This window comes from Hetaerina americana, unplaced genomic scaffold (assembly GCF_022747635.1).
Source record: "Hetaerina americana unplaced genomic scaffold, ioHetAmer1.1.p SCAF_7, whole genome shotgun sequence".
NCBI classification, from domain to species: Eukaryota; Metazoa; Arthropoda; class Insecta; order Odonata; family Calopterygidae; genus Hetaerina; species Hetaerina americana.
Window position 1 is genome coordinate 8,469,331 of NW_027287316.1, and position 22,846 is coordinate 8,492,176.

The 22,846-nt window shown below is 42.4% G+C and overlaps 1 protein-coding gene across 1 annotated transcript in view; it reads right to left on the reverse strand.

The window, feature by feature from the left end:
• The window catches only part of LOC139696756 (uncharacterized), a 93,233-nt gene that overhangs the window by 61,994 nt on the left and 8,393 nt on the right, over positions 1 to 22,846 (reverse strand). The window contains exons 2-3 of the mRNA XM_071595596.1: positions 15,376 to 15,529; positions 4,529 to 4,677 (exon numbers count right to left, since the gene is read on the reverse strand). Coding sequence (XP_071451697.1) covers positions 4,529 to 4,677; positions 15,376 to 15,529 — 303 coding nt within the window. The remainder of the gene's footprint in view (positions 1 to 4,528; positions 4,678 to 15,375; positions 15,530 to 22,846) is intronic.

Below are 22,846 nucleotides of genomic sequence, written 5' to 3' on the forward strand. Positions count from 1 at the left end.
GCCTATCTAGCGAAAGATAACATTCCATGGTATAACATATCGTTAATCATAACTTTCCTTGGTATATCTTATCGTTAAATGTAACTTCCCTCTCTATATCCTTTCGTTAAATCTATTGACACGCTCGTAATCCATGTTGTTTCTTTACGACGAAATTTGGGAAGTATCCCCCATTTCACTTACCCCTGATTGGCTGTGGGAATATTGAATTACCTCTTTGGATATTTCTCATTGAGGCAAGGAGCGGGACTGCTCATGTCGAGCAATCATTCCCGATCGATCCAATATCTCCCTCCAGGGATCAGAACTGCGACTCGCCCGTGGAGTGACTTCCACGGGTCGACCCCGTTTCAGAATAGCGGCCCTTTCCGTTTCCTTTTCGGGCGGAAGACGAAGAGGCAACGACCGCTCAGGAACAGACCGAGACCACTCCCGGAATAATTATCCGTCGCCGCGACGCTCTGACCCCGGGCTCCGTCTCCGAAGCATCCCTTGCGCTCTTTGGCGTGGTGGCGCTGGCTAGAACCTCCCGGGTACGCAGAGTGGGGAAAGGACACGGTAATGACGGGTCGAATTAAGTGAAACAGGGACCAAACTAAATTGAGTAGCTTCAGGCGTGATGTGGCGGAAGTCGAACATAATGAATAACTGATCGTAGCACTTTTCCACTTGATAAAAATATTTTTATTTACGACCGGGTTTCGATGTATTACATCATTACATATACTGATGACATCGAAACCCGGTCGTAAATAAAAATATTTTTATCAAGTGGAAAAGTGCTACGATCAGTTATTCATTAGGGACTAAACTATTGGATGAAACTTAGAAATTTTGGTGTCGCGCCACACACTATGATGACCCTTTCTTTGTCGTGCATTCTTGGGAAGTGGTAATGAATTGAGATGGACAAAAATATTCGGAGGTGAAGGTTAAGTGTCGTATGAGGAAAAAGGAATTGATTTAAAAAGCTAACATTAAGCAACAATTTACGATGAATCATGAATTGGCATGGGTGACTGTTATATTGGCTCATAAAGGAAATCGTAATGACTAAGCGCTGTCGTCACTTAGTCACTTAGTATTTTAGCCAGAAAGAGGTGTTGTAATACGTATATGTCCCGACAAACTTCCGCAATTACCCCTTCTAATTCCCTCTAATTGTTGTTTCCTAATCACGACGATGTCTGAAAAAACAAAAGATACCCGCTCTCATATTTCCTCTCGTAATCATGGAGTTCTGCTTTGCCTAAATGATCTTAGATAGCCCACTCCGGTCGGGTCATTTCATCGGTATTTCGTCCACAGACTTGTATATCCTTAAGTATTGTCACCATCAACCGATTTTTACTGCATTATAATAAGTAAAGTTATTCCATAACAAGGTAAAACACTCGAGTGTAGTCCTTTACATCGCTGTTTTCATTAATTATTCGTTGAAAAACTAAACTAAAGTGTTAATTCTGATTGGATTTGAATATTTTGACCATATATGATCATTTCTTCCGATCGTAAATATCACATATTACATTTGGTGCTGACTAGATTAATATTTGTTTTAGTAATCGACCTCGCAAAACTGTCAAGACCTAAATGCATACGATGAACGGACACCATTCCGATAATTTAACACCCCCTGCCACGCACCCTAGTGGTGAATTCCAGGATAAGATGTAGATAATCACAAGAGAGTGAACGAATGGCGGGGGTGCATCGAAACGGGAACATTCGACTGTGTCGACTTTTCCCTGTTGACGCAGTATAGTGATCCCTGCAATTCTTGTGGGAGTCGATTTAAATATCTTTACGATTTTCCTTCTTATTATTTTCAGGACGATGCCCGCCGATAGAAGCATCGATTGGCCCCAGAGATTGATTGATTGATTGACCTCCTACTCCGAGCCAACTGCCTTTCCCTGCGACGGTGTCAGCATATAGTATCACCCAATTCCATTTTCACGTCTCTGTAGTTCAAGTTAGTGTCAATGGCGTGGAGGACACCCACCCCCAGATCGGGGGTTAAAGAAGGAGTGAGCGAAGGGTTGGAAGGCCCCAAGGGGTTGGGAAGGGGGGGGGACGGCGGAATGGTGTCCATCGGAGAGGGAGAGAGACTCAAAACTATTGGTATTTACGACATCTCAATGGTTTATTGAAGCACGCGAAAATCACAAAATATTCTATTCTGCGGGACTGGCCTGATGATTAGGTAACATCTTCAGGCACACATTTTTTTGCCGAACATGGAGGTATACACTAAAGGCAAAGGTCTCTCCCCCTCAAAGAGTATCCGATGTTGTATCCTTTGCATCCGATGACGCCACCTCCGCCACGAGATCGGGCGCACCGTCTAAACTTTTTCAAAAAATCCACAACATTTCTGAATTGCCAAGGAAGAAGGACACGGAAGTGGAAAGAGAGGAAAGAAAGAGGAGATCGGAATCCCAAAATGTGCGACGAGTTGTGGAGAGCGACTGTACTTTGGATGGAATGAATCATATTCTTACATTCGAGGGTAGGCTGAAAAGTATTGTACACATGCTTGTTGACCACAAGCAAAAACTAATAGCAAGATCGGACGAAAAGTATATTAAAGTACAATTCATAAGTTTCAAAATCATGCATTTATTTTCCAACATAGTCACCTTTAAGGCTAACACATTTCTCCGCAACGTTTAACAAGTTTTTTCATTCCATCACTGAACAACTCTTCCGACTTTTCTCGAATCCAGGACTTGACAGCTGCCTCCACCTCATCGTTCGAGGTGTACTGATTACCCTTTAGGTGTCTCACGAGTTCAGGAAAAAAATGAAAATCGTAAGACGAAAGATCGGGGGAATAAGGAGGGTGTGGAATCGATTCAAATTTCAGGTTTCGAAGAGCCTCTCCAGTTGCGCGCGAGGTGTGCGGACGAGCGTTGTCATGTTCCAAGATTATTGGATATACGTTACTGACAAGTTCCTTGGATATTCCAATATGGTTTGCAATATGCTTTTGAGTGATTTGATTGATTAAAAGACCCACGCCCAACTCGCTCGCGAAGAAGGGAAAAATATTCCCAGTTTGTTTGTTACGATGAAACGAAACACTGGCCATATTTAATCAAATCTTCGACGAGTTTACGATTTTTATCGTCTGTGGCAGTGATCGGACGACCGCTGCGTGTTTCATCGACAATGATAGCTTTTCCATGCCCACAACCACGAAATTTCACTACCCATCGATTTGACCTATCAACAGCATCGCCACCTTAAACAGCCTTTAAACGACGATTAATCTCAGTAGGAGCCACTCTTTAAGTCACGCTGATTAACACGCGTTGACGTACCTGTATATATATAATATATGTGGGTCGCGGTAGTCCAGTGGGTAGAGCATTGGACTGCTGACTAGAGGGTCCAAGGTTCGATTCCCGGGCAAGGCACTCTGGGCACCTGCAGCTCCACCCAAGCTAGAAGTGATTTTTCGGGTACCAGGTCTTCCTGGGAAACCATAACCGGCACAGGGAAAGGAACTGGCCCCCCTTCCCTGATGTGTGAATTTTCACACGCCGTATAGGGCTTAGAACTGAGTGATCTCTACCATCACCAACTATATATTTATATATATATTTATATACCATATATATATATATATATATATATATATATATATATATATATATATATATATATATATATATATATATATATATATATATATTTTCGGAATTCCATGAAATTGAAGAACATTAACCAAAAAGTTTCCATTTAGAGTTATTTTTGTAATTATATTTAGGTAAATATTTATAACTTCGGGGTTTGACTTTCATCTTATCGAAACAAAAACAAGGAATTTATTAATGATAGTTAAAATTAGGTCAACCTTCATGTTTCCATGAAACCGAAGGTCATGGTATTCCTTTGAAAGTTGTACCCTTCAATGCATAAAACAGTTAAAAACAAAATCTGCAGTTCGAATCCCAGCCATATCGCAACAAATCCTGCCTGATTTTTAATTTGTTCTGTTCTTTAACCAACCTTCTCTCGTTTACTCATCAAATATAGCGAGAATTAGGTTATAAATTAAAAGTTAATATATATTTTTTTAGATTTGATATTTTCAAACCCTATGAAATGAGAGTGCACTCAAGAAGGGTTCGATGCGATTTTGTTGAAGGAACATTTAATGAAGGGATGTATGGGTTGGATGGGGCTGAAGTATTTAACTCATCTTCGGATTAAAATACAATTGGATGATTACGAAGGGGGCAGGTGTCGCTCAGCGCTCCCGTTGAGGCGGCGGTAGCACACGAATGAGGAGATATTCACAAATTTGTTTCGGAGAAATTCGATTGTTCAGACTGAAATAGTGCCGGAGACATTCTTCTCCAGATTTCAATATTTCACTTGGGTGACTCCCGGAGTCCGAGAATTCGGACAAAAAAACACCAAGCATGACATGACAGCAAGACAAAATGGCAACATGATAAAATGTCAACCAAGACGGGTAAGTTAAGTACTGTTGGAGGGGTTGGGTTGGTGCACTCACGGTGCTGCCCGGAGTTGTCGCCGCAGAGTTCGATGAATCCGAGGCTGGAGGCCAGCGCCCCCCGGACCTGGAACCACTGCTTCGCGCACCTCACTACCCCGCCCCGACTCACTTCCGGCTCCGAGAGGTGAAAGGCGTCCAAGTCCAACCTGCGTATAACGGAGGGAGGCAATGAGATACCCTCGTTACGGAAAACGAAACAGCCGAGACCGTAAACTTGATTGGCAATAGGTTTGCATAAGTGGGGGGGGGGACAAAGTGACAAGTAAGGGGAAGATGGGAATAAAACCCACTAGATCACTTGGGTGTGTTTGGGAATTAGTGACCCACATGTACCTCAATCACACGCAAACAAACCAAAAATAAATAGGGAAACAAACTTACAACCACTCTATCGCTAAGGTGTGTTATGGAATAACAGCCACTCCCGCGAATCGCATTCGCATACACACTCAGGGTTTGCAAGGATTTCTCCTATGCCAGGGACCCGTTGTACGCACACAGGAATGAAAGAGAAATTGAAAGAAAAAATAAAAAAGGAAGGACCCAAGTTCAAGTTCGCAGTCATTCAATCACTCGCATGTGTTAGACCTTTGTGGAATCGCACTCACTCACTCTTTCAGGGTTTACAAGGATTCCTCCTATGCCAGTCACCTGTCAATCATACAGATGATTATGCAACATTATAAAACGGATGTACGCAGGCTCTCGCGCATTCACTCAATTACTCGGGTGTGTTGGGAAACAGGGACCTTTGAATATCACAAGTACTCACACTTTTGGGGTTTACAAGGATTCCTCCTATGCCAGGGATCCGTCAATCAGACAGAAATAACAAAAGGAAACAGAAAGGACTTACGTAAACGCTTAATCACTCAATCACTCGCACGTGTTATGCCTTTGCGAATCGCACTCGCTCACTCGTTCAGGGTTAACAAGAATTCCTCCTATGCCAGTGCCAGCCGCCTATCAAACAGTAAATAAAACGGATGGACACAAGTTTTCTCGCCCATTCACTCAATCACTCGGGTGTGTTCAGTACCAGGGACCTTTGCGAATCACACGCACTCACACTCTCGTTATGGCGAGCACAAGAGAAGCCTCTATCACCGTAATCATAGTTGCAATCAAAGAAGCTTCCTGTGTTGGGAAATCTGGAACTACCCAGGTTGTTCCTCATTTCCATAATGCTGACAATTTACAAAGTAATTGTAATTTTATTTCAGATACGGCGTCATCCAAGAATGTTGTTTTGGCGTTTCATCACATCTGAATTGCTACAGTAAAGTTTTTGATCAATTATTTGGCATAATGTGTCGATTCTCCGGATTTTTGTTGGCGAATACATTAAGGTGGACACTACATCCGGTTTAAATATGTGGAAAATCCTCCATGTTGTTAAAATACTGCAATACCGATATCACAATGTACAATTATAAATGAACTGTGGTATTGCAATATCATTTTAGGATACATTGAGGACATCGCAAATTGTGCTTCGACCCGTAAGACTCAGTTGTGGCGAGAAGGACATCCAAAGGATATTCCATCTACTATATGTCGTATTCTTCCAATGTGCTTGGAATTTTTCGTCAGCCTCCGAATCTAGAATCGAGTATTACAAAATAAGCATGAAATTGAAATATATTGCAGAAATGTCCTCAAATAATCACATTTTTCCACCTTCAATTATTTACTATATCTTTATTATATAATCTATTTTTTTGGTATTTCAAGAGAAATTTCTCTCATTTACTTTGGATTTTTATTTTCAATCTTGCCTAAAATAGCACTCTTTCGACAAAGGTAGCTTCCATCGGGAATTCCTTTAAAGTTATTAAAAAATAATGAGTTGGTGTAGTTTATTTATGAGTGCTTTTACCTTTTTTTAGCTGATGAAAAGTAAATATTTACTATTGTTACTAAATATCAAAGGATGCAAGGAAATAAATTTTAAGAATGCCTGCTTACTTGCATCAAAAAGTAGTGAAACTTGAGTCGGCCATTGAAAACAGGGGGACTAACAATGGTTCTGTTTTCAATTGACGTGGCCTTACTTTCGTGTTTTAATCATTTTACTCTTTGCTTATGAGAAGAACCCTCGGAGTGTTAATGTTATAGACTTAATAATACTAATGTATATGTCTATGCCTTGCGATGCGCCACAAGGATATGTAGGAAGGGGTTTTATTAGCATTAGTAAAGAAAGTAATTGGTATTATTAGTCAATAAGACCAGATAGCCAAATGATTATTATTTTATTAATAGGTAATCTACCGGTTAAGGTAGGTTTTTGGATGGACCCAGCTACTAAATAAATATTTTGTAATTCCTAACAAAACACAAAATCCAGTATCCTACTCTATATCAGATCCCTCTTCATCTCTGAGCACTTTCATCCTTCCTTCATCCCGTCCAACATCCCTATCCTGTTCCTTCCCTTTCCTCGTTTGCCTTACATTCTCCCCTAAATTACAGTCTTCAACATCCCGCTGCCGGTCAATACCCCCTTCAGCCACTTTTCCTGCCTCCATAGGATTACTCCCAACAAACCCCTCTCTTCGCCCACCATACCAAGTACTTCCTCATTTGTTTTCTTCTCTGTCCATTTCACCTTCTCCATTCTTCTCCACACCCACATTTCAAAAGCCACCAGTCTACGTCTATCCTCCTGCTTCAATGACCACGTTTCCGCACCGTACATAGCTACGCTCCATATCAAAGCTTTTACGGGTCTTTTCTTAACATCCTTACTCAATGTCCCCGTCATCAACTCCCTCCTCCTTGTGAAAGCCTCTTTGCCTAGCGCAATTCTTCTCCTTACGTCCTTACTACTTTGACCGGGCTGGTCGAAAACACTACCGAGATACGTAAACTGTTCTACCTGCTCTAGTTTTTGCCCTCCTATTTTAATGTTAAGCTTAGCCTTTTTCTTTCTAGAAAATCGCATAACCTTTGTTTTATTAATATTGATTCTCATCCCATACCTGTCGCACTGAATTTCCAATTCACTCAGCAATACTTGCAACCCCTTGGCTGACTGACAAACCAGGCTTGGTCATCAGCGAACCTAACTGATTTTACGAATTCCCCGCCCACTTTCATTCCTACCTCCACTTCTTCCCATGCCTCCTTAATCATTTCCTCTACATTCAGGTTGAACAGCAACGGTGATAATGGGCAACCCTGCCTTACACCTCTTCCTAACACCGCCCAACCGGACTCCCCGTTCCTCACTCGCACCTGAGCAGTCTGAGGCATGTACAGGTTGCGGATTAGCCTCCTTTCCCTCCAATTTATTCCTTTTTTCTGCAATATACTCATTAGTTTTTCCCAGTTCACTCTATCAAACGCTTTTTCGAAATCTAAGAAACAGGCAAATACCTCCTGGTTGTGTTCTATATTCCTCTCGATTAATAATCTCATTACTGCGATGGCATCACGCGTACCTCTCCCTTTCCTAAACCCAAACTGATCATCCCCTAAGTAATCATTTGCCCTACTCTCTATCCTTTTGTTTATGATCCTGAGAACAACTTTAGCTGCGTGTGATATCAAACTTATCGTTCTGTAGTCCTCACATGATGTAGCCTTTACCTTTTTCGGAATAGGAACTAAAACTGATCTCACAGAGCCTTCCGGCCAGATTCCTTCCTCATAAATACTACGAATCAGCCCATATAGCCTCTTCCTCCCACATTTTCCTAAACATTTCAGTAGTTCCGCGGGAATGTTATCCACCCCCGCGGCCTTATTTAGTTTCATCTCCCTTAATGCCCTTCCTATCTCATTGTCTAGTATGCCTGGACCTAAGCTATCTTCCTCTATGTCATGTTCCTTTTCAATGTCTAACTTTGTTGGTCTAAGCTCCTTACTATACAGTTCTTCTATATATTCCTTCCATCTCTTTTGGATCTTTCCTGTGTCAACTATTACCTAACCCGCCTTATGTCTAACTGTTAGCATAGATCTCCCTTTCTTACTTCCCGATAAAGATTTAATTTTGCTGAACAACGCACCGATTTCACCCTTCGTCTGCAGACTTTCCATATCCTCGCACTGCGTCTTCCACCATGCTTCTTTTGCTTAATTTGTTGCCCACCTCAATTTATTGTTCAATTCTTTGTACTTCATTTGTCCTAATTCCGTATTTATATTCTTCCACTTTTGCCTCTCATCCATCTTTGTAATCATCTCATCCGTGATCCATGGTTTCCTAACCCTTTTAGCATTAACTTTTCCAAGAGTATCTTTTGCGGCTTTAGACAACCCTTTCTTGTCACTTTCTCATTTTTCTTCGATAGTACGTAGCTCTTTACCATCATCCATGATTTCCTCTACCGCCTGTTTGTATTCCTCCCTTTTCAAACCATTAAATGCTTCTACATTCCATTTTCTGACTCGCCGCCCCTGCCTTATCTTTTTGAAACGGACGCTACATTTCATAACCACTAAATTGTGGTCAGAGTCCGCATCCGCTCACAGGAAGCTGTGCGAATTTATCGTACTGTTCCTAAACCTGTGTCTAACCAGGATATAATCTAGCTGATACCTTTCTGAGTCACCTGGCATTTTCCATGTATACCTGCGTCTTTTGTGGTGTCTGAACCAAGTGTTGGTGATGACTAACCCCTGTCTCCTGCAGAACTCAACTGCTTTCTCCCCGCGGTCATTCCTCGTGCCTAAACCGTAGTCCCCCACCTCATCACCATCTCTTCCTTCGCCTACCGTCGCATTCCAATCCCCCATCACTATCAAATATTTCCCTGCAGGAACACACGCTATTATGTCCTCTAACTGATCGTATATCCTATCGACCTCTTCTTCCCTATGGTTGCTCGGTGGCATGTATACCTGAATAATAACCAAGTTCGTCGGTTCTGCTCTTATCTCTATTAGTAGTATTCTATCTGTTACCTGCTCTATGTTGACTACGCTTCTTCCCACCTCTTCATTTAATGCTATGGCAACCCCTTGTTGGCTCTCGTCCCCGCCGCTGTATATTATTCTATGCTCATCACTCCAGTAATCCCCGCTATCCTTCCATCTCACCTCGCATAGACCTAACATATCTATTTTTCCCCTTTCTATCTCTCGCTTAACATTCTCCAATTTCCCTGTCCTGATCATTGTCCTAGCATTCCACGTTCCTATTCTAACTAAGGTGGTCTTCTTCTCCTGCGTCTTCTGTCTTGATGCTGCTGGTTTTCCCTTGCAAGCAATTCGTGGGATGACGACCGCGGAAGCCTTGCCTCCCCCGCTGCCGAGCACGACACACGGCCGATTGTGGCGAGCCCCGTAGTTGTCAGGACTCAAAATCTCCGCGTAGTCCATCATGTAAATCTTGGGAATGATAATTGAGGTGATTTCCCGTTACCTTCCTCAATAGTGTTTTTAACGTGACACCATCACTCATTGGCCGCCCCACTGGGGTCAGACGCCATTGCAGCCGCCTCACTGAGGAACAGACGCTCCGTGGACTACCTTTCGTCTGGCTCCTAACCTTCGACCTATCTGGAATGGGTGACCCTACCAGGAGTAATAATTATTACACTCGCCAGCACAGCTCTAGGGGTCATCGGGACGCACAAGCCCTTCCACCACGTCAAGGTTGCAGTCCGAGGAGGGGATTATTATATGTCAGGGTATATTAAATGTTCACTACAAATATCCTGATAAACACCATGCCTGTGAGAAAGGAGCCCAAAAAGGGGGTTATACTAAATTACGGCTGTAAGGCAATTTTTCTCCATTTTCGTTCAAATTTGCCCGGAATTAGTGTTTTTATGTCAGTGCGCAACGCTCAATAATTTGGTTCACCTTGTCGAGAGCTGGTTAAAGGGAACAGCAGTTACCTGGTTAAGGCAATCATTTATAATTCTGAGCAAATTTTCAATTTTACGACAACAGGCAAATTGTTATCTCATACGCACATGACAAAGGTTACGCTGGATTCGTTTATAAGTAACTATGAAGTATAGCTAACGTTTTGAAGGGAAGTAATGATGAACATATATTAATCTTTGGCGAGATATCTGAACAACCTGAAATTACTCATCAACTGTGCATGTGGCCTTTTTCTACCGCTGCCCCCAGATGCCTCTTCTCCAATTTTCCTTGCCCTCCGCCCTTTGACCTCTGCCATCTTCTTCCCGTCGCCTTCCTTCCTTGGGACAATCCATCGTTTCCTTTCCTGTCTTCTATTTTTCATTTCCTTTTACTCTAATTTTTTGGTAATACTAGTATACCGCACCTCCATTAACAGACATTCCCTCCTCAGTAAACCATATCACATTCGTATATTTTGTTCCCCGGGCGTGTATAGTATATATAGTATGTATTTGCATGCGTGTAAAATGAAAGAAATTTTGCATGAATGTATACGCCACTGTGGGTATGGGTTTGAATGTACATATGCGTTGGTTTCGAATGTGGTTTTATTCCCTTTTACTGGTAGTGAACTAACACCCCCCGCCACACGCCCTTGCGGCTACTTGCGGGGTATTATGTAGATGTAGATGTATCATGCTCGCCGCTATCTTCCTTCATAGTTCTCTCCATAAAAACCTCGTTTATTACATTATTAGACCATTTGATTCTTGAAATTTTTCCCCAACCAGAACTACCCCAGCTGAAATCAAAGCATCTACGAGTAGACACAGTATAATTCCATGTCCTCATCTCATAAGGATGGGTTTTTTTCGAATCGTCGAGCGTTATCGACCTTCATTTTCTCATTCACTCATTTTTGAAACTAATATCCATCGTATTTTCCATTTTAGTGGCTAGCCAAACGGACTTAGACGAAGCTTAGCGATCAAACTCGGAAATTCAAACTGATATCTCCTCATCCTCATACGTTCTCCGAACCAACATATCCTGCGTGCCGGGTGGGAATCTCTTTCCCTTACTTCAATGAGCCTCTCGCATTACCGCAGTGGGAATGAAAAAACAATGAATTGGAACGACACTCCTCAATGGCCCGCGATTACCGGTCCAACCACCTCTGTACATTCCGCAATCGCAGGGCAGGCCATCCGGTTGACGGGAATGAAGTCGGCACGCACACAACCACACACACACACACACATGGATCGGACACGCACGAGTTCGCAAACGGAATGGCGGGCAGCCCATTGAGTGAAAACAAAGCAACGGTTCAATTGCTCGCGTAAGCTTCTCTTGCTTTTATCTCCCCTCCCAAAATGGGTCCCCGAAAGACCTTGGGCAACTCTGCCCTCTTTATCTTATCTCAGAGATTCGATTTCCTCCCTTAGAAAGTTTTCGTGGCTGAGCAGCGAATGGCCGAGAGCCTCGAATGAGACTCCTCCAACAACGAGTGCTGCGGGTTTGAAGAACCGGTTGCCCCGGGCGACGCCGCAACTGTTTGTTTGTTTACACCCGGTAATCTTCTGCTGGTGCGGGGAAAGTGAAAGTATGGGCGCACTAATTTCATCGCTTGAATACATTTCGTGGTCATTTTCTTTGTAAAACACAGTGGGCTACAGTAATCTGGGCTACTGCTTGATTTGGGTAGTTGGTTATTTCGGACCAACACACACACACACTATATATATATATATATATATATGCATATATCCCAAGAAACGGAACTAAATCGTAAAGAGTAGGCTAATGCCGACGCCGGGTTTCTCTCCACCCTTCATCCTTTCCTGTCCATCCCCTATGGCGCAAATGACCTTAGCTGTCGGTCGCCTCCCCTCAAAACTACTACTACTACGGAACTAAATCGAAAAAAAAACAGTTTTCTCCAATTATTTAGGACAGTATGCCGTGGTTTTAAACCTGAACATGACCGAGTAAGTGGAAAGAATGTCTGCAAATCTAATTACGGGTTACGACGACACTTTATGCAGGAAGACGATGATGGGATGCCAATAACACAACCAGATGTACGTGAAGAATTTTATTTCCGCAAGTCAATAAAAAGAATACAACAGGGCATATCATATGAATTTCATCATCACTGATTAACAAGAGGTGGAAGAGTAAGTACTGAAGGGCATGTTTGATGTAAAAGTAGCAATTTAATTCGAGTAAGCTAACTCTTTCTAATATGTTGCTCATCATTTTTTAATATTTTATGATTTACCTAAAATATCTTAACGGTTAAATTCGATGGCATCGAGGTCTCATTCTGAAGAGCGGCTAATATTTTCAAACTCTTAGGTATTAATTCCGTTTAATGCGCATGATGCTTGAGAAATATCTATAATTTTCATGACGCCAATCATATAAAATAAAAGAAATGTGTGTTCGAAGAAAGAATACGCGTGAGCAATATTATCAATGATTCAGAGATCTATAACGTGCATCGCGGAGGAATTGATATTCTGTCGAGAGGGCGCATGTATTCGTACCAAAATTTTCGATTGCTCTGGGCGGCGTCATGCGACCCGTCGTGTCGAATGGGAATGTGGAGAGGTGAGCGGACAAAGGGCACTGTGAAATGTCAGTGGGGCCCTGCGGCGGATGGAATGCGCCAAACGTGGATAACCTAAGCCAGATGAGGTACTTACCAAACATTCTGAGGTTGACCACGGAGAAAAAAGGTCCGATTGGAATAAACGAAATTGGAATAAACGACAAGATGCAGAAGATCGATTTAGATCTCAAGCATTCGACTGAATTTGTAAACGTTGGAATGTATTGATCGCATCTATGCGAATATAATTCGCTGAGTAGCATCAATTCCTTCTCGGTTGATTCAAATCAAATGCACTCCAAATTATTATTATGTTTATTAATTTATATTAGCATGCGTAGCTTCATGAGGGTCGGGAATAACTCTTTTTATTGCCATAAAAACTGTGCTTTCATGGCTAATGTTGCAGTTTTTACCATATTTGATATTCAAATAATCCAATTTAATGAGTAGAAATAAGGTAAATCCTGTCATGTTGTGAGAAATTCCTTATTATAAATTTCCGTCAAGTGATTCATCTCAATGCAAAATCAGCGAACCTCGGATGATTTTATTCTGGGGTGGCATAATCTTAAGTGTCCGCTATCAACAGGAAATATATTTTCTGTTTGCTTACTCTTGTCATTTTGTAAATACGTGGGGAGACTTTATCACTTTAGGCCTCCTTTCGATTTTTCCATCTGATGGATTTGAAATTTAGTGTTCAAATTTTTGTATGGTTTTTATTAAAGGCACATTGCTTCCAACCCTTCCTATGTTCTACAACCTCGACGTGGTAGAAGGGCTTGTGCGTGCTGATGACCCTTAGAGCTCGCGGGGGCAACGATATTTGTTCCTGGTAGGGTCACTCATCCAGAAAGGCCAAAGGTTTGTAGCCAGACGAAAGGTAGTCCACTCAGCGTCTGTTCCTCGGTGAGGCGGCTGCAAAGGCGTCTGACCCCAGAGGGGTGATGGTGTCACGTCAAAAATATTACTGAGGAAGGCAGCGGGAAAACACCTCAATTATTCATTCCAAGACCTTTAGGATAGACACTTCAATTAAAACAATTCCTGGCAACTACGTGACTCGTCCCAATCAGCCGTGTGTCGTGCCCGGCGGCGGGAGAGACAAGGCTTCCTGTTATCTCACAAAATCTGGTTCAGTCTGTGTTCATCCAAAGCCGACTTTAAATGATAAAATACCAAAAACACAATGCTTGTATCTCAGAAAACCGAGGGGGGCAGTCTGAACGGCGTTCGTGATTTCTTTCTACCTCGGAAGAGGCCAGAATATTATTTTTCGTCCTGGGGAGTAAACCATTCGGCTGAGCTAAGTACGAGTAGCATCGTGTAGATCTCACTACTCACGTCGAGATATTCCTGCTATTTTCTTAATTTCTAAGTGAACCCCACTTTTCTGTACCCCATACAAGTGACCACATTCTACAGGGTCCGTACAATAAGTATCGTGACTGGTTCGCTGTAGCCTCAACGGAGCGGTGGATGAGGGTCCGACCGGTCGGCTTGGTAGAGGGGTCCCCCACCACTCAGGCGCACTTTAGTTCAGTCACCTCCAGGCGTGCGTTGAGAGAGGACGTGGATTTTTGTGACGTGTGATTGTTTGTGGTGTCGTCACGCCAGCATGGAGCACACCTTCGAGCAACGCTACGCTGTGAGGCTTTGCGTTAAACTCCGGAAATCCGCGTCGGAGACCCTTGAACTCTTTATACAAGCTTATGGGGATGATGCCTCAAGCCGCACAAGAGTTTTTGAGTGGAATAAAATGTTTAAGGAAGGCCGGGAGCTCGTCCAAGTCGAGCACCGCGTCGGACGCCCGACGACCGCTCAAACCGATTCTCAGGTGGCCAAAGTGAAAAACGTTTGGGACTCCGACAGGCGTTTAACCATCGCCCTTATCAGTTAGGAGACCGGCCTCTCAGTCGGAACTGTCCACACCATTGTAACAGATGATCTTGTGATGAGGAAAGTGTGCGCGAAGCTGGTGCCGAAAGTCTTGAGCGAGGATCAAAAACTGTCGTGGGTGGAAATTTCGCAAGAAATTTTGGACTGCGTCCAGGAAGATGAAGTTTTTCTCGACAAAGTTATTACCTCAAAGGATAGCTCAAAAGGAGCTCAAAGGATATCGGTTTGACTCCATCGAGGCGGTTCAAGCGGCGACGACAAAGGCTCTCAACAGTTTTCCGGAAACCGACTTCCAGCGGGCTTTTGACGAGTGGCAGACGCGCCGAACTAAGTGTATCGATACAAGAGGAATGTATTTTGAAGATTATCAAGTAGTTGTAATGATAATTGCAATAAATTTTGATTTTTGGAACCAGTCCCGATACTTATTGTACGGACCCTGTATAATAAAACTGCATTAATTTTCTCTTCCCAAATGGCTGGAAGAAATCTGACTCACCTTAGCTGGCAGACTCTCTTGTCGGAGACCCTGACGGTGAAGCGGCAGTCGCCGGGTGACCCTGGGTTGCCATCCAGGGTGTCGCTCCCAGGATACGAAGGGTTCACGAACTGGGAAACTTTGAAAGACGCCTGGGCGCCACAGGTCGTCTGCCCTGCAATCAAGGGAAGCGCGGCGTCAGGGATGCGGCATGCCTCGGCGTGTCATACGACTGTTGAATGCCACCGTCGTGGTTTTAGGAAATGGGAATGAAGGGAAGTGTCGAAAAAGTATAGCACATACATAAAGATTGTCCCGAAATCTAGGAATGGTCCGGGGGATAAGGTTTTAGAAGACATGTCGTGTTGGAGCGAACAATGGGCTCTACGAGTTTAGGCACTCATGCTGTTAGGGAACTAGGGTAAGAAGCGATGGGAAATTCACGTGCTTCGTCAGAATAATTCCCAAGGAGGCATTTTAAGGGAAGAATACTTCTGGAAGCTTATTCTATGAACATAAAAATTGGATAAGACCTAAATGTGGAGTGCTCTACTCTTCGGATACCGGGCAATGATAGGAGCATCATAGGAAATCAAATATTGGGAGGAAATCTTATATACGGTGGAACTCTACCAGAGAAGATAACGAAATGGAAAGCGAATTGCAGATTTAGGTGGCGGAGATATTCTATGAAGAGATGGAGGAGGTATAAAGCCACAGAGAGTTTTCAATAGATAAGAAAGGGAATACCGTACCGTAGTTCGAGGGGACTAATACTACATTTTTAACATCATTGCTAGACATCCTTCCAAGTGATGAAAGAGATTAAACATTCACTTTAACGTTTTACGATTTGCAAAACGTTTAAGGCTTAAACGTTTTGCAAATCTAGCTCCTCTACGCTGCACGCGATCCAATTCGGCAATTGATCCAACTTTCTGAGGATCCCATATACTAGCAGCATATTCTAAATGAGGCCTGACCAGCGTAAGATGACATTTCTCTTTGGCCTTTTCATCTCCTGTACTCAGTACTCTTCTAATAAATCTCAATTTTTTTGTTTGCTTGCCCACATATTCCTCGCATGTGTTTTTACCCGGGAGAGGTCGAGAGTGAGGGTTACCCCGAAGTATTAACCCCCGTTCGGGAGGGAATTTCTCTTTTTCCAAAAATTCATCACGTTGTATAGCATTAAGGTCATCTACTAAACCTACTTTATCCTCAGGATTACGAATATCTCTGAAAACCTTAGTCCTTGGAAATACACGTATTATTAACGTAATATTAACTGCAAAGTTAATGTCTTCAACTTAAATAAGCCATAAAATATGTTCGATAACACAACCCTGGGAAACACCTGAAGTGGTTTTTTATTGCATTTAGAGCGAGCTCCATCTGCGACAAATTTTTGTACCCAACGCAAGCAAAAGTTTTAATCCAGCCCAGGATATTTTTGTCTAGGCTTTATCCTTCTATCTATGCGAGTAGTTTACTATGAGTCACGTCAAAAGTTGTCTTAAAGTCGGAAAAAATTGCGTCCACTGGAACTCTCGCGAAATAAGGATAGCATGATCAAAAAGCGCAAGTTGTCTCTCGCAGGATTAACCCTTTCCGGAACCGTGTTGGTTTTCCATCAATAACTCTTAACTATCGAGGTGTCTCACTATCGTTATAGCAATTATGCTTATGCCCCATGCCCTTGCATTCATGTATGAATGTGAAGTCTGCATTTGCTCAGTTTCCCCTCGTCTCCGTGTTTAAAAATGTCTTGCGTTAGCCATTTTCCAATCACTTGGAGCATCGTGTTCTGCTAGCGATGTCTTAAATATGATTTCTAGATACAAAACAATTTACGACATTATTTCCTTCGAAATAAAAGCTGTTATAATGGAATGGATACCAGTTTGAGCGAATACAAATACTCTAGATTTAGTAGAAAGGTAAATGTAAACCTGAACTATGAATTCTCTAGTAATTTAATCCCAAAATTGATAAGCTGCACACATTTAGTTTTTTATTCAACCAAAGAATGAGGGAGGATCGGTTGTGGAAGACATTGCAAAGAAAGATTTCAAATCATTATATTGAGTGATGTGAAACCACATTGGGCGTGGTATGATAACCAAGGAAAAGGTGAACGTGTATGAGACATGAGTTAGATCGATTTTAGAGCACTATTTACTAGAGTACGTGAATCGCATGAAGAAGGTCATGTATGTATGCATATATTAAAAAACCGGGGAATGTATCTAGTAAGGTTTTCAGATATGTATTGCAAAATCATAAGAGGACGGAGAAGGTGACAGAAATGTTCAAATTACTGGGCTGCGTGGTTATAAATTTAGGGAAAAAGAACTCTTAATGTTAAATTTTTACACATACGTACGGGACAAGGAATATATAGAAGAACTATATAGTAAAGAGCTTCGACCAACAGAGTTAGGCATTGAAAAGGAACATGACGTAGAGGAAGATAGCTTAGGTCCTGGCATAGTAGACAATGAGATAGGAAGGGCATTAAGGGAGATGAAACTAAATAAGGCCGCGAGGGTGGATAACATTCCCGCGGAACTACTGAAATGTTTAGGAAAATGTGTGGATGATTAGTTCGGTTTTAGAAAGGGGAGAGGTACGCGTGATGCCATTGCAGTAATGATATTATTAATCGAGAGGAATATAGAACACAACCAGGAGGTATTTGCCTGTCTCGTAGATTTCGAAAAAGCGTTTGATAGAGTGAACTGGGAAAAACTAATGAGTATATTGTAGAAAATAGGAATAGATTGGAGGGAAAGGAGGCTAATCTGCAACCTGTACATGTCTCAGATTGCTCAGGTACGAGCGGGGAACAGGGAGTCCGGTTGGGCAGTGTTAGCAAGAGGTGTAAGGCAGGGTTGCCCATTATCACCGTTGCTGTTCAACCTGTATGCAGAGGAAATGATTAAAGAGGCATGGGAAGAACTGGAGGTAAGAATGAAGGTGGGCGGGGAATTCGTAAAATCAGTTAGGTTTGCTGATGACCAAGCTTTAGTTTGTCAGTCAGCCAAGGGGCTGCAAGCATTGCTTAGTGAATTGGAAATTCAGTGCGACAGGTATAGGATGAGAATCAATATTAATAAAACAAAGGTTATGCGATTTTCTAGAAAGAAAAGGGCTAAGCTAAACATTAACATAGGAGGGCAAAAACTAGAGCAGGTAGAACAGTTAACGTATATGGGTAGTGTTTTGGACCAACACGGTCAAAGTAGTAAGGACGTAAGGAGAAGAATTGCGCTAGGCAAAGAGGCTTTCACAAGGAGGAGGGAGTTGATGACGGGGACGTTAAGTAAGGATGTTAAGAAAAGACCCGTAAAAGCTTTGATATGGAGCGTAGCTATGTACGGTGCGGAAACGTGGTCATTGAAGCAGGAGGATAGACGTAGACTGGTGGCTTTTGAAATGTGGGTATGGAGAAGAAGGGAGAAGGTGAAATGGACAGAGAAGAAAACAAACGAGGAAGTACTTGGTATGGTGGGCGAAGAGAGGTGTTTTTTGGGAGAAATCCTATGGAGGCAGGAAAAGTTAATGAAGGGGGTGTTGACCGGCAGTGCGATGTTGAAGAGTGTGATAGAGGGGAGAATGTTGGGCAAAAGAGGAAAGGGAAGGAACAGGAAAGGGATGTTGGACGGGATGAAGGGACGAAGAAAGTACTCAGAGATGAAGAGGGACTTGATATAGAGCAGGGTGATGGATTTTGTGTTTTGTTAGGAGTAATAAGAGGCAGGAAAAGTGGATGAAGGGGGTGTTGACCGGCAGTGGGATGTTGAAGACTGTAATTGAGGGGAGAATGTTAGGCAAACGAGGAAAGGGAAGGAATAGGATAGGGATGTTGGACGGGATGAAGGGAGGAAGAAAGTGCTCAGAGATGAAGAGGGACCTGATGTGGAGTAGGATGTTGTGTTTTGCTAGGGGCCACAAATTATTAAATTAGTAATTATGTCCATCCAAAAACCTACCTTAACCGGTAGATTACCTAATAATAAATAAACATACTGGGCAAATGCTTTGGTGGGGGTCACGAAGGAATGGCGTGTCAAAATCAATTTTTATAGAGAGAAACAACCACCAATGCAAGATGAAATGCCAAGCACGAAGGACTTACGTAAAGAAAAGTTTCATTTCTTAACAAAGTAATCGTTGATTGGAAGCGTCTTACTGCAGAACCATTCGATCCCTTCCCAATCAATGTAAATACAGGGTGCGACAACATAACTTCCTTTATTATATTCAATTTGCGTTAGCAAAAAGGGGGTTAAGTTACCTCGCCCTGTAGTTTTTAGGATGAAGTGCAAAAATATCTGATTGTTGCAATTATGTTTTGAAATGGTTTGCGTGAATGTTAGAATTAATACCTAAGAGTTTGACAATATTAGCCGCTCTTGAGAATGGGACCTAGATGCCATCGATTTTTCTCGTTAAGATATTTTAGATAAATCATAAAATATTAATTAATGACGAGCAACATATTAGAAAGAGTTGGCTTACTTTAATTAAGTTGTTACTTTTACATTAAACATGCACTTCAGTACTTACTCTTCCACCTCTTGTTAATCAGTGATGATGAAATTCATATGATATGCCATTTTGTATTCTGTGAAGCTGTAGTGGTAGATAACATTCCTGCGAGAAGGAGGAAGAGGCTATATGGGCTGATTCGTAGTATTTATGAGGAAGAAATCTGGCCGGAAGACTTTGTGAGATCAGTTTTAGTTCCTATTCCGAAAAAGGTACAACCTACATCATGTGAGGAATACAGGACGATAAGTTTTATATCCCACGCAGCTAAAGTTGTTCTCAGGATCATAAACAAAAGGATAGAGAGTAGGGCAAATGATTACTTAGGGGATGATCAGTTTGGGTTTAGGAAGGGGATAGGTACGTTTTGTTTACGGTGATAATACTCTGAAGAAAACATCCGTTTTCAAGTGGATTAAGCGTCCTAAAAATGTCCAACAAGACGCCACGGATAATACAAGGCCGGGACGACCTTCAACCACCTGTGTTGAGGACAACATTGATCGTGTGCGGACCCTTGTCCTTACCGTAAATGCTGAGTTCTACCTTACAGTTCTCAAGCGTTTGAGAGATCGCGTGCGTCGTGTGCGACCAAATTTGACTCAAGGCGATGGATGGATCCTTCACCATGACAATGCACCCGCACATTCAGCATTGATTGTTGTTCGCCAGTTTCTGGCAAATAATTCAATCACCTTGATCCTTGATCATCCTCCTTATTCGCCAGATCCCACCACCTGCGACTTTTTATTACTCCCAAAATGCAAAAATGTGACGAGGGGACATCACTGGAAAGATGTGGACACAATAAAGCAAGAAACGTCGAGAAAACTAAAAGGCCTAACTGCCGAGGACTTCTAATGGTGCTTTGAACAGTGGAATAAGTGCATAGAAGATGGAATAAGTGCATAGCAACGAATGGAGAGTACTTTGATTGGGACAAAATCTATGCAGACTAAATTTTGCAAATTAAATTTTTTATGGCCTCCATTCGCATATTAATGGGACACACCACTTATTTCCTTTCTTGCGTGATGACGATGTCAGAGTAGTTGTATACTCATTATAAATAAGCCCACTGAATTCTTTATTGTTCTTAGATATTGTTTATATATATATATATATATATATATATATATATATATATATATATATATATATATATATATAATTGGCTGACACAACATAACACAAATAGAAAAGAATAGACACATATAAAAGAACACTTACACGGTAAATTGTTCGAGCTTTCGGCCCTCTCAGGGGCCTGCTTCAAGAGAGACTGTCATCAACAAGGCAGTCTCTCTTGAAGCAGGCCCCTGAGAGGGCCGAAAGCTCGAACAATTTACCGTGTAAGTGTTCTTTTATATGTGTCTATTCTTTTCTATTTGTGTTATGTTGTGTCAGCCAATTATTGTGCCGCTCGTATGAGTTTTTCCGTACAATCGTTATATATATATATATATATATATATAATATATATATATACGGTACGCACAATATAGAAACACAAAAAAGAAGAACACTCACACGTTATTTCTTGATATTTCGACGGAAACAATCCGTCTTCATCTGAAGATATAGAAGTAATGAATTACTTCTATATCTTCAGATGAAGACTGATTGTTTCCGTCGAAATATCAAGAAATAACGGGTGAGTGTTCTTCTTTTTTTGTTTCTATATTGTGTGTTACTGTGTATTGTACTATTCGGCACTTCCGCGTTACGTCCACGAAAGCATATATATATATATATATATATATATATATATATATATATATATATATATATATATATATATATATATATATATATATATATATATCGTCGCGCGGAAGAATCTTCCCTGACCACTCGAAGCACGGCGTGTCCCCCGAGTGATGAATGGACGCCCCGGCGAGCGAATGAATGAATGAATGGCGGAATGCCTGGCCGCATCCTGGGTTCGATCCCACCCCCTTCCTTCCCGGCGGTTCGACGCCACTAGTGCACGTGCACGGCCGGGGGAACCGAATAAGGCGGCATCTGTGAAGGAGTGACTGCCTGCGTGCCGCCTCAATGGTGCCCCGTCGCCTTCTTTTGTTTCCCCCCCTCTCCTACACACCAGAGGACGCGTTCCCCTTCCCTCCTGCGCAGACCTGATCTATTTCCGTCCCGTCCGTTCGTCTCCAGGGACGCGAGCTTTGATTCTTCCTTTCGTTTTTCTCTTGTTTCCACCATTCAAGTTCTGGTGCGTGACTCTAATCCGAAAGAGAGACAGAGGGGGACGGACTCAACGACGGCACCGCTCGCCCGCAGCACCACGCGCCCCAGGTGCTCCCTCGATGGCCAACTCAAAGCGTCGTCGATTCCAGGGGTCGCTCCAGTTGAAATTTGCCTGAACAACTCAGATTACTCAATACTCAGTTGCAATTTCTGATCTCGTTGGCACACTGTGACATTCTGTTGTTTGGGATCAGCGAATCTGTATAATAGGAGTACGGCGGTCAAATCCGGACGAATTTCAATTTGAATTTCCCGCCATATCATTGTTCCGATGGAGCTCGCGATTGGCTTTCTTGAAATCTATAGGCATCTAGTAAACAGCCATTCCTTCAAAATGGCGGAGATGTTACCTACAAGTGCGGAGTACAATCGAAGAGCAGCCATTATCGCGTGTATCCCGGTGTTCGCGCTGGGCGTCATATTTCGAAATAGTTCGATTCTTCTGGTGCCCCGGATCAACTCTTTACGCTATTGTGGCTAAGTATAATGCTTCGGAGAAGTCTGGGGAAGGTTTCGCTAACCCGGCGAGGGAATCTCATTCGAGGAAACGTGTGTTTGTCCGGATTTAAGCGCCGGTCCCTGTATATTAAAGGGGTAATAGTTAACTTATTACTTACATTAACTTGTATCGAAGCTGAACTCGATATTAGCGATGCCTAAATTACAGATTAAA